Here is a 16,953-nt window from a genome sequence, read left to right as displayed (position 1 = left end):
TGTGTCTCTGCTTCTCTATGTCTCTCGTGAATAAATAAAATCTTAAAAAAAAAAAACTGTCCCATACAATGTACCATGGCAGAGTCCAAGACACCTGTGACAGTCCCTGTCCTCCAAGTGCACAGAGATCATCAGTCCAAATTCAACTGCAATAGCCCCTAACTAGTGTCTCTACAGCTGCAGTCCATTCTCACGGTGTACCTGGGGCAAGGTTTTAAAATTCGTATCTGATGATGCCCTGTACCGCTAAAAGCCCTCTGACTGCTCTGGATCAACACTAAAATCCAAATGCCACAGTTGCTCCATGACCACCAGGCCCCTACCTGCCTCTCTCATCTTACACCAATCACGCCTCCCCCTGCTCCACAGGCCCCAGTAATACTGATCCTGTTCCCTTTTCCCCAGAAATAAAACCACGTCTGTCCTCCCCTAAGAGGCTCTGCACAAGCTGATGGGTAACTCAGTACAGCACTGCTCCTCATCAAGCCATCCCTAACGGGGAGGCTCCCCACCAGGGCACCTGTTCCAAAACACTTCTCATAGCCAGCATGCGGCAGTTACTGGGAGGCCATCCGCCCCCCCCCCCCGCCCCCGCCAGGCTGCAAGCTCCCAGGGGCAGTGCTCAGGGATGGGCCAAAAGGACAAGAACACGACTTAGTGGAAACAAGATGTGAAAAAGAGTAATGACCCTAAGGTGGGGCAGGAACCACAGCGCCAGAATCAAGAATCAGAAGGGTCCTGGAGGGCACCCAATAACTAATTGGAGTCCACTGTCCTCATGTTGCAAGGGCTGAGACTGATTCTGGGGCCAGATGCCTTTTGGGCACACATGCGCCATGCAGCTGTTCCTTGCCATTAAGCTATACAGGCATTCCTTCAGTTCTTTAACAGAGCATCACTTTCCTGTTTCGGTATTCACTCCACTGTGTGCAGAAAAGAAAACTGAAGGCATAAGGCTCAGTGAGTTCAGAGAGACTTAAAAGGAATGATGCCTCATTAAGAAGAAGAATCGCAAGATCACCAGGCTCTTTCCTCTAAGGGACCCAGGGGAAGGGACAGGAGGCTAGTGAGGTTCTGCCATCCAGGCTCCTCCTCTGGAGCTGAGAGAAGTGCTCACCTTGGCTATGCTGGTTTATCATGATATTGCAGAACACCTCCAGATTGCAGATGCTTAACATGCACCGGCTTCAGCGTCAAGCAGCATGTACTAAACACAAGCCAGGTACCAGGCTGTTTTCCATGTAGTATCTCACTTAACAGGCATCATTTTCTGTTTTGCAAAGAAAGCCTGGTCAGAGGAGAGGTGAGCCTGCCCAAATGAGGGAACAGAATTCTCTCTGTGCTTTTTGAAACTCTAAGGACCCTTACACAACACAATCATCAAACATGCAACAGATGTTAACATTTAGAAGAAAGACTTTCTGAAAGACATTTTAACATTTCCCAAAAGGTATTTGCTAGTTCTGCTCACTGACCAAACTTAAATAGGGAACAGAGGGAAAGGATCTTTTTTTTTTTTCTTTTTAACTTTCAGCTTAAAACAAATAAAAAGAAACAGGATAGATTGGGGTTGGGGGAGATTTCATAAGGCAATGATAACCAGCTGAGGCCTGATGGTCTCCCTAAGATCAAATACCCAAGGCCAAAAGGCACCAGTAAATGGGCTGGAAAGAATGAGCAGTCCCTAGAACACTGCTCAGTGTTACAGCCAGAGCCCAGAACTATGTCTTGTGAAATCCCAGTGCAAATAGGGAACTACAAACCGAAACAGTGAGATGCTGTTTCAATGAGAAGAGCAAATAGAAAACTCTGAAAATATCACACATCAGTAAAGCTGTAGGGACAGGCCTACTCCCCTCCATCGCCGGTAGGAGGGTGAGGGAATATTCTGGAGACCACCTGGAAGTACCTTTTATGTTTGGAATGTGCACACCTGTGACCCTTTAACTTCTTTTGTTTTTTTTAAAGATTTTATTTGTTTATTCATGAGAGACACACAGAGAGGCAGAGACACAGGCAGAGGAGAAGCAGACTCCATGCAGGGAGCCTGATGTGGGATCGATCCCCAAACCGGGATCATGCCCTGAGCCAAAGCCAGACACTCAATCGCTCAGCCACCCAGGCGTCCTGACCCTCTAACTTCCAACTCCACCCTCCAGTTTGACCCTGGAGCACTGGTTCTCTGAGTGTGGTCCAGAACCTGAGAATCTTTCCATGGAAGATTGAAGTTCCGTGATGTGAAGCCTACTTTCACAGTAATAGCAAGTTTTATTTGCCTTCATATTCTCATTCTGAGTTTATACAGTGGGGTTTCCAGAGGCCACTGACATGTGAGATTGCCACACAATGAATGAAAAGCAGATGTGAAAACGCAGTGGTCTTCTATTAAGTCTGACATTGAGGAGATTTGGTAAAAGTGGAAAACAACATCACTCTTCTTACAAGATTTTTGGTTTTAAAGTTATTTTTTAAAAGATATATAGGGTAGCCCTGGTGGCTCAGCGGTTTAGCGCCGCCTTTGGCCCAGGGCGTGATCCTGGAAAGCTGGGATCGAGTCCCACGTCGGGCTCCCTGCATAGAGCCTGCTTCTCCCTCTGCCTGTGTCTCTGCCTCTCTGTGTGTGTGTGTGTGTGTCTCTCGTGAATAAATGAATAAAATAAAATAATAAAAATATATATGTTGACATGTAATCAACTTATTATTTAAATTGTTTTCAAATTTTCTCAGTTTTAATTTTTAACATGATAAATACTGATAGATACAACCCCCAATCCAAAGTTCTCTGAAATCTTCAAAGGAATTTAAGAGCCTGAGGTATATAGGGGTCATGAGACCAAAAAGTTTAAGAACCACTGATCTAGAGAAACACATCTTGCCTGAGGAAGTATGTCCTAGGATGTTCCCTGAACAACCATGTATAGTAGGAAAATGCAGAGTGAACATACACGACCCTTAACTGAATGGCTAAATGAACTGGGGTGTAGTCCATACTATGGAAAAATTATGCCACACCTAAAAAAGAATGAGGCAAATCTACATGAAACAACATGAAAATATCTCCAGGACACATTGCAGACAAATGAGCAAATTGCAAGCTCTTAACGCTTGGCATAATATTTTGTTTAAAATGTAGTAAGAATAAAATATAAATAAAACCATGTTTTTCCAAAGGAACACAGAGCAGCATAAAACACTAACAAGTAACAGTAGTGGTAGTTACCTCTGGGAAAGAGACCAAGAGTAGGTGTGTCCAAAAAAGGGCAGGGCTTTCGCTTTCTCTTGCTGTCTGAACTTGAACACAGACACGCACAAACACACAGACTTAAAGATATGTGGCAAATTAGAATTTCGAATCGAGGAAGCTTCCTCCACTGTCACACCAGCAGCAGGTGGTGTGGGATGTACTGGGGCTGGTGCAGGGAGCATCTCAGGAGTCTCACTGCCCACAGCCTGCTTCATCAGCCGAAGCACTGAGGCAACTTATAGCCTATTCATCCTTCCTCCTGGAATATTCACCGCATTCCAAACCAATTTGGAAGCTGTAATTCTTCTCAGAACCCATTTGTAATTGGTTACAACTTCCTGTAATCACAAAGACACTAGTAATAGCAGTGATCAAAATATGGAAGCTGACGCAGCCTAAATAACATCCCAAAATGTGGCAATGCACTGGTTCTCATAACTATCGAAAAGAAAAAAGTGTCCAGTAGTTGAGATGACCTGACAAGTTCCAATAAGGACCTCTTGATCATGATCCTCTTTCTAAAATTCAGTAGCATTCTAAATATTTACTATATTATGAGGAATTTATCCCCTGAAGATGCAACACTCTGCGCTAGGCAAGTCAGACACTTCTACTGCTGAGCTTTGCTTTGGTTTCCTTGTTCATGGTTCCACTATTTCCAGATTTTATTTATTTAATTTACCCAGGTACCTCCTTGCATATAGGATGAAAGCAGTAATAGGATGGTCTGGTATTTTATGAGAATTAACAGACCAATAGAACAATACAAATAGTCCTAACAAGGCTTATTCACATCAGAGTTTATAATAAAGAAATCACCAGAGATCACTGGGTAAGGAATAGGTTCCTCAATAAATAACGATGAGGGAATTATCAGCAAGAGTCTTAATTTACAGTATCAAAAGACCAAAACAGATTGAAGAGGTAAATTCAAATAAAATCATCAAAGATCATTAGAAAAAAACTAGATGGATATTTAACTGTCATAAGGAGGAGCTACACTGGTCTAATCATAACAGAATTGAAGAAATAAAAAAATTAAAAGGCAGACAGTTTTGACAATTTAAAATAATTTCTGCTCATCAAAACTAACCATAGTCACAATTCAAAGGTAACTGACAACTGGAAAGGAAGGTATCTGCCTTTAAGGATGGCCCCCAAATATCCGAAACTATCTTAGAAGTTAATAAAATCCATTGAGAAACCAACTTCCCCTCTGAAAGACAAGGAAAAGGCACGAACAATTCACAGAATTATGTAAATGGTATAAGTATCTAGGGAAAAACATTCAATGCTGTGACTGAATCAATGTGACCTGAAACAACGGCATAGCTTTATCCATCTACTAAACTGTCAACGACAAACACTACGTGCTGCTGAGGGTGGGAGAAGGGCCCTCTCCTACCTGCTGGTGGAAGTGGCAGGGGACGATCCTTCTGGAGGGTGGCCTGCCATGTCAGAGTCCTGAAAATGTCTGCACACTCTGACCTCCTAATTAGACTTACACAATTTGTCAAAATACTGGAATCTTCATTGGAAAGAGAGCTCTGTTCAAGTGTGTCCTCCACAATGCTATTTATATTAGCAAACACATTGTGAAAGGGTTACATTTTGATATTCCTATTCAACATTCAATTTTGTAGCCAACAAAAAACAAGTTTAAGAATACATGGTAAGATGGCCCTGATTTAGTGTTTGATTTTTTAAGAGTAGAAGCTGTCAGCTATGTAGATCTAAAAAGCCTCGGGGGAAGATATTACCAAGATATAAGAGTGGCTATCTCTGGCAGTAGAATTACTACTATTTTTTTCTCTTCTGTATTTTCCATTTTTTTTTTTTTTTTTTTTTTATGATAGTCACAGAGAGAGAGAGGGGCAGAGACACAGGCAGAGGGAGAAGCAGGCTCCATGCACCGGGAGCCCGACATGGGATTCGATCCCGGGTCTCCAGGATCGCGCCCTGGGCCAAAGGCAGGAGCCAAACCGCTGTGCCACCCAGGGATCCCTATTTTCCATATTTTTGACACTGAGCCCTGTCTTTATCATCAGATAAAAACATAAAATACAGAGAAAAAGGGGCACAAGCTTTAGAGAGGATGAATAAATCCGTGACAATGAAAAACCCCTTTCCCTGACACACAACTGTATCCCACAGACAGCAAGGCTTGCTTCAGTACTATACAGGTTCTCTCTGGGTCCCTGCACTCCCGGCCACCTATGTCCCCACACTGTCTGCCTCACTCAGCCAGGGCACAGTGGGCATGATGCTCCCAAACTGCCTCCCCTTCTCCACTCTGGACCAAACTTACTGCCTCAGTTAGGGGTTTGGGCAAAAAGCAATCCAAGGAAGTACTGCGCAGAGGAAAGGTGGTGCTTATGTGTTTTTTTTTTTTTTTTTAAAGGGTGTTGCTAATCCAAACTAGAAGCTGTAAAGGTTCCAAGATGTACTTTCAGTTTTTGCCAGTGGTGGAAATTCCATCTATTATGAAAGAATAGACTTTCTTCCATAGTTTCATTTTCCTTTCTTCCTTTTTTCTTGGGGCAGGGGTCAGGGTGGGGGCACAGGACAGGGGGAGTAAATAATCAAAAATGGGTCTTCTAATTTCAAGTCAGGAAACAGTGTTCACTAAAACAAAGAGAAAGAATGCCTCCCAATGACAGCACACAATGGTTCCTTTTTCTCCACATCCTTGCCAATTTATTTTTTTATTTAATTTAATTTAATTTAATTTAATTTAATTTAATTTAATTTAATTTTAGCCATTCTGACAGATACACGTGATATTTCATTGTGGTTTTTATTTGCACTTCCCTGACTAGTGATGTTGAGCATCTTTTCATGTGTCTGTTGGCCATGTGGATGTCTTTAGAGAAATGTCTGTTCATGTCTTCTGCCCATTTTTAATCAGACTGCTCCTTTTTTTTTTTTTTGGTGTTGAGTTGCATAAATTCTTTATATATTCTAGATATTAATCCCTTATCAAATATATCATTTGTAAATATCTTCCTACATTTAATATCTTGCCTTTTTGTTTTGCTGATGGGTTCCTTGGTTGTGCAAAAGCTTATTATATAATTCCAATCTCCTTATGTAATCCCAATAGTTTATTTTTGCTTTTATTTCCTTTGCCTTAGGAGACATACTAGAAAAATGTTGCTATGGCTGATGTCAAAGAAATCACAGTCAACCACAAGGATTTTTATGATTTCAGGCCTCACATTTAGGTCTTAATCAATTTTGAGTTTATTTTTTTGTATGGTGTTAGAAATTGGTTCAGTTTCACTCTTTTGCATGTAGCTGTCCAGTTTTCCCAGCACCATTCATTGGAGACACTCTTTTCCCCACTGTAAAACTGATACAGGAAAACAGTACAGAGGTTCTTCCAAAAAATAAAAACAGAAATACTGTATGATCCAGTAATTCCACTACTGGGTATTTACCCAAAGAAAACAAAAACATAATTTGAAAAGATATATGAAGCTTTATGTTTATTCCAGCATTATATATAATAGGTAAGATATAGAAGTAACCTAAGTGTCCCCCAATAGATGAATGGATAAAAATGTGGTATGTACACATGCACACACACAGACAAAATATTATGCAGCCATAAAAAAGGATGAGATCTTGCCACTTAGGGCAAACAGATGGACCTGGAGAGTATTATGCCATGTGAAATAAGTCAGACCAAGAAAAATGAATACCATATGATTGCAACAGACATGAAATCTAAAAAACAAAACAAATGAATAAATAAACAAATAAGCAAAAAGCAGAACCACATCTATAAATACAGAAAACAAACTGATTGTTGCCAGAGGGAAGGGGCTGGGAGGAAGTAGCAAAATAGGTGAAGGGGAATGGGAAGGGGAATAAGAGCCCCAGCTATGGAATGATAAGTCATGGGAATAGAAGGTATAGCATAGGAAATATAGGAAATTGACTATAGGAAATATAGTCAATGATATTTTAGTAGCACTGTATGGTGACAGAAGGGACCTATACTTGTGGTGGGCACAGCGTAACATATAGAGATGCTGAATCACTACGCTGTATACCTGAAACTAATATAACATTGTGTGTCAATTAATGCCAAGTAAAAACATTAAAAAAAATAAAATAAAAAAGAAAACAGACCAAATGCTGCTTGGGTAAGTTCTAGTTACTTTAAAATTGATCTCATCATTACTAAATGTTTGCTTATCTTCTCTCAATTCACATTCCTTCCTCTATTATTGTTATTTGAGTCAGTTCCAATGATACTATACAGAGTTTCCAAATATTTTTGACAAACTTTTTTAAAACTAACCCTTTGAAGATACAAAAAAATTCCATCTTCCAGACAATAGAATAACTAACACTCAGGATCCAGTGGGACTGGATATTCTGTTCATTCACACACTCTGTTAAATGTCTACTATGTATCAAGTCTTAGTTGGAAACTATGGATATAGCAGTAAACCAGAGGACAGAGGGTTCCTGCCCTCCAGAAACTTATGGTCTGGAAAGGAAGGAAGCTGAGGAAGAGAAAAACAAGAGCCCACAAAGAGAGACTCCAAGAATTAAATGATAGTTTGAGAAAGAATAACATTCATCTCATTGGTATTGCAGAGGGCATGGAGAGAGAGAGGACCAGATACACATGAACAAATCATGTCTGAGAATTTCCCTAATCTGAGGAAGGAAAGAGGCATCATATCCAAGAGATAGAGAGAAACCCCCACCAAAATCAACAAAAACTGATCACCACCCCAACATATAATAGTGAAGCTTGCAAATTTCAGAGATAAAGAGAAAATCCTAAAACCAGCTTGAGAAAGAGATCCCTAACTTCTATTGGGAGAAACATCAGATTAATAGCAGACCTATCCACAGGGACCTGGCAGGCCAGAAACGGCTGGCAGGATATATTCAGGGTACTAAACTAGAAAAACGTGCAGCCAAAAATACTTTATCCAGTAAGACTGTCATTCAAAATTGAAGAAAGATAAAGAGTTTCCAGGATAGGCAAAAACTGAAACAATATGTGACCGCCAAACCAGTTCTGCAAGAAACATTAAGGGGGACCCTGTAAACAAAGAGAAAGCCCAAAGAAACAATCCACAGAAACAGGGACTGTATAGGTAACATTATGACACTAAATTCATATCTTTCAATAGTTACTCTGGACGTGAATGAGCTAAATGATCAGTCAAGACAGAGGGTATTGGACTGGATAAAAAAGCAAGACCCATCTATATGCTGTCTACAAGAGACTCCTTTGGACCTAAGGACACCTCCAGCCTGAAAATGCAGAGGTGGAGAACCATTTACCATTCAAATGGTCCTCAAAAGAAAGCTGGGTTAGCAATCCTCATATCAGATAAATTAGATTTTATACTAAACACTGTAGTAAGAGATGAAGACGGACACTATATCATACTTAAAGGGTCTATCCAACAAGAAGACCTAAAATTATGAATATTTATGCCCCTAATGTGGGAGCAGCCAATTATATCAACCAATTAATAACCAAAGTAAAGAGACACATAGATAATACATTAATAGTAGGAGACTTCAACACTCCACTTTCAGCAAAGGGCAGATCTTTTAAGCAAAACATCACCAAAGAGACAGGGCTTTGAATGACACACTGGATCAGATGGATTTCATAGATATATACAGAACATTCCATCCTAATGCAACAGAATACACATTCTTCTCAATTGCGCATGGAACTTTCTCCAGGATTGAACCACATATTGGGTCACAAATCAGGTCTCAACCGACACCAAAAGACTGGGATTATTCCCTGCATATATGAGACCACAATGCTTTGAAACTACAACTCAATCACAAGAAGAAATTTGGAAGGAACTCAAACACTTCAAACACTTGGAGGTTTAAAGAGCATCTTACTGAAAAATGAATGAGTCAACCAGGAAATTAGAGAAGAATTAAAAAGATTCATGCAAACCAACAAAAATGAAAGCACAACTGTTCAAAATCTTTGGGATACAACAAAGGCGGTCCTAAGAGGGAAATACATTTCAATATAAGCCTCCCTTTAAAAAGCTGGAAAAACAACAACAAATGTTGGTGAGGATGTGGGGAAAAGGGAACCCTCTTGCGCTGTTGGTGGGTTGGTGGGAATGCAAGCTGGTATAGCCACTGTGGAAAACTGTGTGGAGGCTCCTAAAGTTAAAAATAGAGTTACCCTATAACTCAGCAATTGCACTATTGGGTATTTACCCCAAAGACACAGATAGAGTGAAATGACAGGACACCTGCACTCCAATGTTAGTTGCAACATAGTCCACAATAGCCAAACTGAGGAAGAAGCCATGATGTCCTTCGACGGACAAACAGGTAAAGAAGATGTGGTCTATATATATAATGGAATATTACTCAGCCATCAGAAAGGATGAATACCTGCCATTTACACTGACGTGGATGGAACTGGAGGATATTATGCTGAGTGAAGTCAGTCAGAGAAAGACAATCATCATATGGTCTCACTCATACATGGAAAATAAAAAATATGAAAGGGACCATAAGGGAATGGGGGAAACTGAGAGGGGAAAAATGAGAGATGAAGACGAACCGTGAGAGACTCGACTCTAGGAAACGTGTGGAGGGTTGCAGAAGGGGAGGAGGGGGAATGGGGTAACTGGCTGACAGGCTCTAAGGAAGGCACATGATGAGAGGAGCACTGAGTGTTATACCATATGTTGGCAAACTGAATTTAAATAAAATAAAATAAAAGGCAAAAAAAAAAAAGATTTTGAAAGAACCTAAACGTGCCTCATTAAGAGTACTTAAACCAATTATAAGAATATGTGACGCTCTGTAAGAACATGGATGGAGCTAGAGAAAGACAAATACCCTATGATTTCATTCACATGTGAAATTTAAGAAACCACCACCACCAACAAAAAGAGACAAACAAAAAAATACATTCTTAAATACACAGAACGAACTGGTGGTTGCCAGAGGGGGAGTGGGTGAGGGGATGGGCAAAGGAGTGAGTAATGCAGGGAAGTGCTGAATCATTACAGCATACACCTGAGATTAATATAACATTGTAAGTTAATTATACTTTAATTAAAAAAATAGTGAGGTAATGCCTATGTACTAACACAGAACACCCTCCAAAACATATGAAGTGGGAAAACGCAAACCACTATGCAGGACTCAATTAGTTTTTAAAAGAATGTATACCTGTGTACTCATGAGAGGAAGGAGACTTTGAAGCTGTTCTAAGCATCCATAATGGTAAGTTACCTCCAGCACATGATGAAGGTGGTTTATGCATCATTTACCATGAGAATGGTTTTTAGGTACTATTTGTACAATAAAAATACAACAGTAAAAAAGAAAAAAAATTAACCCAGAGAAATTGTACCCATCCGTAGCCTCTCCTGAGTGGAGGAAACACAGGGAGAACTGTAAGCTAGTAGTATCAGAAGCAGCTACAGTTAGCATCTATGTCTGTCCTTCGGCTCGACGGGGCTTGGGGCGGTGTCGGGCTGGCCTAATGCTGGCCCTGTAAAACTAGCCCAGACAGACCAGATCCCTCTGCCCAGAACTGCGGGTACTCGTTGGGAAGGCAGCAGGGAGAGAAGGCTCCCCGGGCAGACAAAACACCTTTTCCAGGGGTCTGCTGGCTGCCCCCGCTGCTCATCTGGTCCAGCCAGCCTGGCTCAGGGCAAGAAGCACCCTGGCAGGAGACGGGGGCTCTCCTCTCCCAGGGCCTCCTGACATGCCAGGTTAGGGCACCAGAGAAACAAAGCAGGAGGAATACCTCGGCACCAGGACCTATATATATATATACAGCCCTAGGCCAACTGCATGGCAGCCCCTGTGGAAAGAGTCCAAGAACATGGGTCCCACTGATGTTGAAAGGTAGCTTAGGGAATCTATTTCTTTAATAGCTTAGATAAATGCTCTTAAAACTTCAGAGCTTAAAGGCCATGTAGCCTACTTAGGCATTATTTTTTGTTATTTTTTAAGTAGGCTCCATGCTTAGCATGGAGCCCAATGTGAGACTTGAACTCAGGACCCTGAGATCAAGACCTAAGCTTAACTGACTATGCAAGCCACCCACGCACCCCTATTGATGCTTGTATTCTACACAGAGGTGTCACCCACCTATTTCTAAACTCTAAACTCTGGGGATAGGTGTATTAGAACAAGGGTCCTTCTGTGGCAAAGAACTTTGCCTCCCTGCAGCTTCCACACTGGTGACACGTGTGTGTTCTCCGGGCCACAGGAAATGGCATTCATCTGCCTGACCTAGTAGAGTGCTTCAACATTACAAACACAGCTCCCTCTTCATCATGAAATACTGCCAAAGGGAATCCGGGGTACACGGAATATAATCCACACTTATAAGTCAAACAGGGCAACTTGGCTCCCTCCCATGATGACCTGTATCCGTGAATGCTATTATTGGAGACAGACATCAGGATAGAAACCACAACTCAGCATGACTTGTGTTCTCAAATGCCGGGTCGCCCAGCGACTGGGAAGTCTCTCTCTCCATGCCAGGAACCCTTGTCTCTAGCTGGTGAATTCCAGGCACTGGGTGGGACCTGGCAACCGGAATTTTTGACCTAACCTTATCCTTGGAACCTGGCTTCCTTTCTTCCATGCTTTCCCTTCCCCAGAATGCCCCTGCTTCCTCTGAGCCCAGCCACAGTCCAAGGGAGCACCCCAGAAAGTCCTTAATGTGCTCCAGCATTTCCTTCATTGTATTTTTATTGAGCACTCGTGTACAAGACATGAGGCAAGGCAAGGGGAGAGAAAAAGTTAGGGCCCGTAAAACAGAGTGTCAGTTCTCCCTTCTCTGGCTTCCATCCCAGTCTTCCTAGTCCAGGCACGATGACATGGAAACGGTCTTCTGCTGTGTGCCAAGTTAATGTAAAGTTGGGTTGTTGGTTTTTGTGCAAACCCAGCTCACCTTATGGGGAGCTGGGCCTGGAGTGTTTTAGACCAGCAGAGTTAGAAGTATCAGGCCTCACTAGACCAGGTGCGTGTTTTAATTCTTAATTAGTTCAACAGCCAGTAGCTCACTGTCCCAAAGCCTTCCAAAGGCTCCTGGCTACACTTCAGGGGTTAAGGATGTCTCCTAGCAGGGGCGCCCCTGAAAAGGTGATTTTTCACATTTTACATATACACGCCACCACCCGTGGGAAAAGAGTGAGATTTCCTGCTCTTCCCTATCAGCCTGGCTGGACTGACCTGACTCTCGCTGTCCCAATTGAGTACTCAACCAGACAGGTCTTCCCCAGTCCAGCTGGCTTCATCCCACATGCCTGAAGCATCTGAGAAGAATGGGAGTCTGCTCCACAGCTTCCCCCAACCTTCACCTGCTTGGGGCTCAGAGCCTGACACTGTCTTGCCATTGAATTACATGCTGCTGAATGCCACCTGTCAACATGTCTGTCCTAGCACCCAGATAGGAGGTAAACTCTTACAGGGTGGGAGGAAGACCATGCCTCAAACTCCTTTCATGTCCCATTCAACACACAGCAGCGCTCTGCGCATAGCGTAAGGTCAGATTCCTGCTGGGTGAACCCATTCCCTATGCCAGCCAAATGCCTTTCAGCCCATCAACTTAAACTTGTTGAAAAGTGCTTCTGCTTTCTGAATCCCTCTACTATGGGGGCGGGGGGGGGGTAGATGTCAACTTTGATCACCAAGGGTAACCAACTCCCTCCTCCTGGCATCAGGTGCCCAAGAGTGTTACTCCTCCATGACAGGGACTGTGCCTCATTTACTCCTGGGCCCTCAGGGCATAGGACTGGGTCCAACCCATAGCTTGTACCCAAAGAACATCTGCTGAAGGGAGAGATTATCTCTAGGACCCAAGCTGCTTGGTGGTTTTCCTTTCTACTAGAAGTCCCAACTCCTGTCCATCTGGAAGGCGGAAGGAAACCCCAGGACTATGCCTGCCCAAAGACAAAAAAACTGATCACTTATTCTCCACAATGAATTTGGCAACTTCCTGCCACGCTGAACAACTTAGTGCTGTAGATCACAAAATTAAGCTTACCATAACCCTCTTCTAACTAACTCCTCCTGCAACTTCACTATTCTCATCAAGAGTACTGCCATTCTCAGGGTACCTGGGGGGCTCAGGCTTCTGACCATGATTTCGGCTCAGGTCATGATCTCAACATCATGAGATCGAGCCCCCGTATCAGGCTCTGCACCCAGTGGGAAGGCTGCTAGATATTCTCTCCCTCCGCCCCTCTCCACCACCTGCTCTGTGCATGTGCTCTTTCTCTCTTTCTAAATAAATAAATCTTTAAAAAACAAAAATCCCCCCAACCATTCTCCAATCACTCTGGGCTGCAGCCTTTCCATCAACTCTGGTCATATCTGCCCTTCATTGCCTATTAAAAACTAGGTACACAGGTGCCACTTATTGCTCCTTGATCTTAGAATTCACCCCTTCCCATCCTTTCCCTTCAAATCTTGGCCCCCATCCATGCACAAGACCTCAACCAAGGCCCCATCTTCTGGCATCTGGCCTCCCTAGCTCCGATTCTCCTCCTTGATCCCAGACCCTACATGATACCACCAGGCTTATTCAGTACTGTTTTCAACCAGTCCATCCTCTGCTCACACAATAACTTTGCACTTTTAAAACTACCAAGCCTGTACTACTCTGTTCTAACGGACCTGGACCCATATTCATGCTCATAACCCAAAACTGACTAACGCTCCTCCTCAGGGAGTACAGTCATTATCTTTCTCCTTCCAGGAACATATATAACATTCTCTGTGATCTCAGAATCTTTTTTTTTTTTTTTGGTATATTTTTTATTGGAGTTTGATTTGCCAACATACAGTATAACACCCAGTGCTCATCCTGTCCAGTGCCCCCCTCAGTGGCCGTCACCCAGTCACCCCCACCCCCGCCCTCCTCCCTTCCACTACCCCTTGCTCATTTCCCAGAGTTAGGAGTCTCCCATGTTCTGTCACCTTCTCTGATTTTTCCCACTCATTTTCCTTCCTTTCCCCTATAATCCCTTTCACTATTTTTAATATTCCCCCAATGAGTGAAACCATATAGTGTTTGTCCTTCTCCGACTGACTTACTTCAGTCAGCATAATACCCTCCAGTTCCATCCACGTCGAAGCAAATGGTGGGTATTTGTCGTTTCTAATGGCTGAGGAATATTCCATTGTATACGGAGACCACATCTTCTTTATCCATTCATCTGTCAATGGACTCCGAGGCTCTTTCCACAGTTTGGCTATTGTGGACATGCTGCTATGAACACTGGGGTGCAGGAGTCTCGGTTTTTCACTGCATCTGTATTTTTGGGGTAAATCCCGAGTAGTGCAATTGTGATCTCAGAATCTTAACAAAGGTCTCACCTCTGCTTATGCAAATTCCACTGTGCTCCACGGCTGGAGGCAGGCACCATTTCTCACATAGGCTTTTCCCCAGGCCCAGCCCCACCGTCCTCTCTTCTCTCCCACCGCCCATCAAAACTTTCTAGCTGCTTTCCTGTTGCCTCGAAAGTATCCTTTTTCTATGCTTCAGCTCTTGAGGAAGACCAGAGTCTTATTAGGCAACCACAGGATCCTGCCCCAAACACTGGCACCTCAGAAGCGTTATTATGAGTAAACGACAGCCCACGTGAAGGGGGCTTGTTCATCCCCCATTCATAATAAGGCCATTGAGATGGAGGATTCTGGGATCCCGCTAATACCTGCCAAGTGCAGTCATTTCCCATCATTCACAACCAACCCCCCAGAGCTCAAGCCTCGGTATCAGCCAGTAAGATAATGAAGGGAGTGCACAGATTCCGTGGAGTACTCTTCTTCACGCCCTCCGCTCGGCCACTCAGAACTTCTCTGCTCCAAAATTTTGGATAATTACGCAAATGTGGGAGAGAGAGGACGGGATGAGGAGGCCGTGGTGCGAGGGCAGGGCTCGCACTCCAAGGCGCAGTCGGGATCAGCGGGGTGCAGGCAGAACGGGGGGGGGGATGCAAGCGGGATCCGCAGGCCACAGCCTGCACCACGTGCGCAAAGAACACTAGAGGCCATCAGCCTGGGGCTGCCTTTCCACCGCGCGTCCACCGACGGGGCGCGCAGTCAGACCACGTCCCGCAGACCCAGGACCGCGGCCACGCGGCTCCCGCCGCCGGCCCGCCCCCGCCCCCGCGCCCCTGCGCCCCCGCCCCCCTGCGCCCCGCCTTACCCGTCGAGATTTCCTGCGCGAAGGCCAGCGAGATGAGCAGCAGCGGCAGCCCCACGGCGATGTACGTGACCATCTTATCCACGGCCAGCTCCAGCCGCAGCCCCTTGAACTTGGGCTCCGAGGGCTCCTTCAGCAAGAAGTCCGAGAACACGTACTCGGTGGCCAGGTGGGCGATGGCCATGGCCGCGGCGGCGCGCTTCAGTCCCCGGGCCCAGGGGGCGGGGCGGGGCGGGGCAGGCCCGGGCCCCCGCTTCGGGACCGCGGCGCCGCGCCTTCGCCGTCACCTGCCGCCCCCGCGGATTTCGCTTTCCCTTTGCCCGCTCCCGGGCGGCTCACACAGGCGCCAGCCTTTGTGCGCCGCGGCGCGCGGCTGCCTGCGAGGCCCACAGCGCCGCCGCCGCGCCCCCGCCCCGCCCCCCGCCCGCGCTCCGCCCCCCGCCCGCGCTCCGCCCGCCCCGCGCGGGCCCCGGGTGCGCTCCGGCTTGGCCCGCCCGCCCCCGCCCCCCCGCCGGCGCCCCCGCCCGCGCCCCGCTCGCACAGAGCCCGCCGAGCTCTCCCGGAACCCGAGCTCTTCCGAGCTCCTCCGACAGCCGGGGCGCGCGGAGCTCCCGGGGACGGCCGGCCCGGCCCGCCCAGCACGGCGATCCCCGGCGGAGCAGCGGCGCCGCGGAAACGCCCCGCCCCTCGGCCTCAGCGCCCCGCCCCGCCCCGCCCCGCCCCGCCCCCTTCCTGGGCCGCGGTTTCTGAGATCCTTAATGAAAGGAACCTCTCGCCGCGTAGACGGGACGGTCCCCGCGACGCCGCTCTCCCCGCAGTTCTGCACGGTGGACCCGCTGAACAGGAGCCGCAAGCGCTTCCAAGGGCCACGGCTGCCGCCAGAGCCCAGCGGCCGGCGTAGAGGACGGGGCTCTGCACCCTCCGCGCCTCGGTGACCGCGCCGGGGGGCCGAGCCTCCAGCCTCCGCCGTCCGCGCGCGCCGGCTGTGGGCGCTGCCGGCCGCCGCTGCCGACCCACTTCCAGGAGGTGGAGCCTGAGAAGCGCGAGGAGATGCTGTGGCGGGCAGAACCCGCAGGCAGGAGGGCCCCTCGGGCTGCGCTGCCTCCTCGGCTCTTCCCCCCCGGCCCCCCCCCCCCCCCCGCCTGCGCTCAGGTCCGTCGCGCACGTCTCCACCTGTCCTAAGGCTCTTCCAGCAGTTACGCCGCCCTCCGCCCGGGTGGCTCCCGGGACTTCGGACTCCTAGGACCCGGGAACGCAGGCCTTATCTTCCCCTCCGGCTGAACTCCGGTCTTCCCCGGCTGGCGGAAAGCACCGCCATCCACCCAAGCCAGAGCCTCCAGCGTCGTCTTTGACGCTTCCAGTTCTCCCAGCTGCCATAGTTTGGAAAGTGAATTTCCAGATTCACTTGGTCCTCGCCAGGTGAAAAGGTGATGGTGTTTCTCCACATGCCCTTCCAGCACTGGGATTTAGGCCACCGTCCTTCCTCTTTCTCTTTCTCTCTGTATATTCT

At 46.2% G+C, this 16,953-nt stretch overlaps 1 protein-coding gene across 1 annotated transcript in view; it reads right to left on the bottom strand.

Moving 5' to 3' along the window:
• Positions 1-15,848, bottom strand: part of PANX1 (pannexin 1) — a 52,531-nt gene extending 36,683 nt beyond the window's left edge. The window contains exon 1 of the mRNA XM_055320573.1: positions 15,447-15,848. Within this exon, the coding sequence (XP_055176548.1) occupies positions 15,447-15,627 (181 nt within the window). The 5' untranslated portion in view covers positions 15,628-15,848. The remainder of the gene's footprint in view (positions 1-15,446) is intronic.
• Between the last annotated feature and the right edge of the window lie 1,105 nt (positions 15,849-16,953).

Source organism: Nyctereutes procyonoides, unplaced genomic scaffold, assembly GCF_905146905.1.
Source record: "Nyctereutes procyonoides isolate TBG_1078 unplaced genomic scaffold, NYPRO_anot_genome, whole genome shotgun sequence".
Lineage (NCBI taxonomy): Eukaryota > Metazoa > Chordata > Mammalia > Carnivora > Canidae > Nyctereutes > Nyctereutes procyonoides.
The sequence above is the reverse complement of the archived record's forward strand: the minus strand, read 5'-3'. Positions and strand labels throughout refer to the sequence as shown.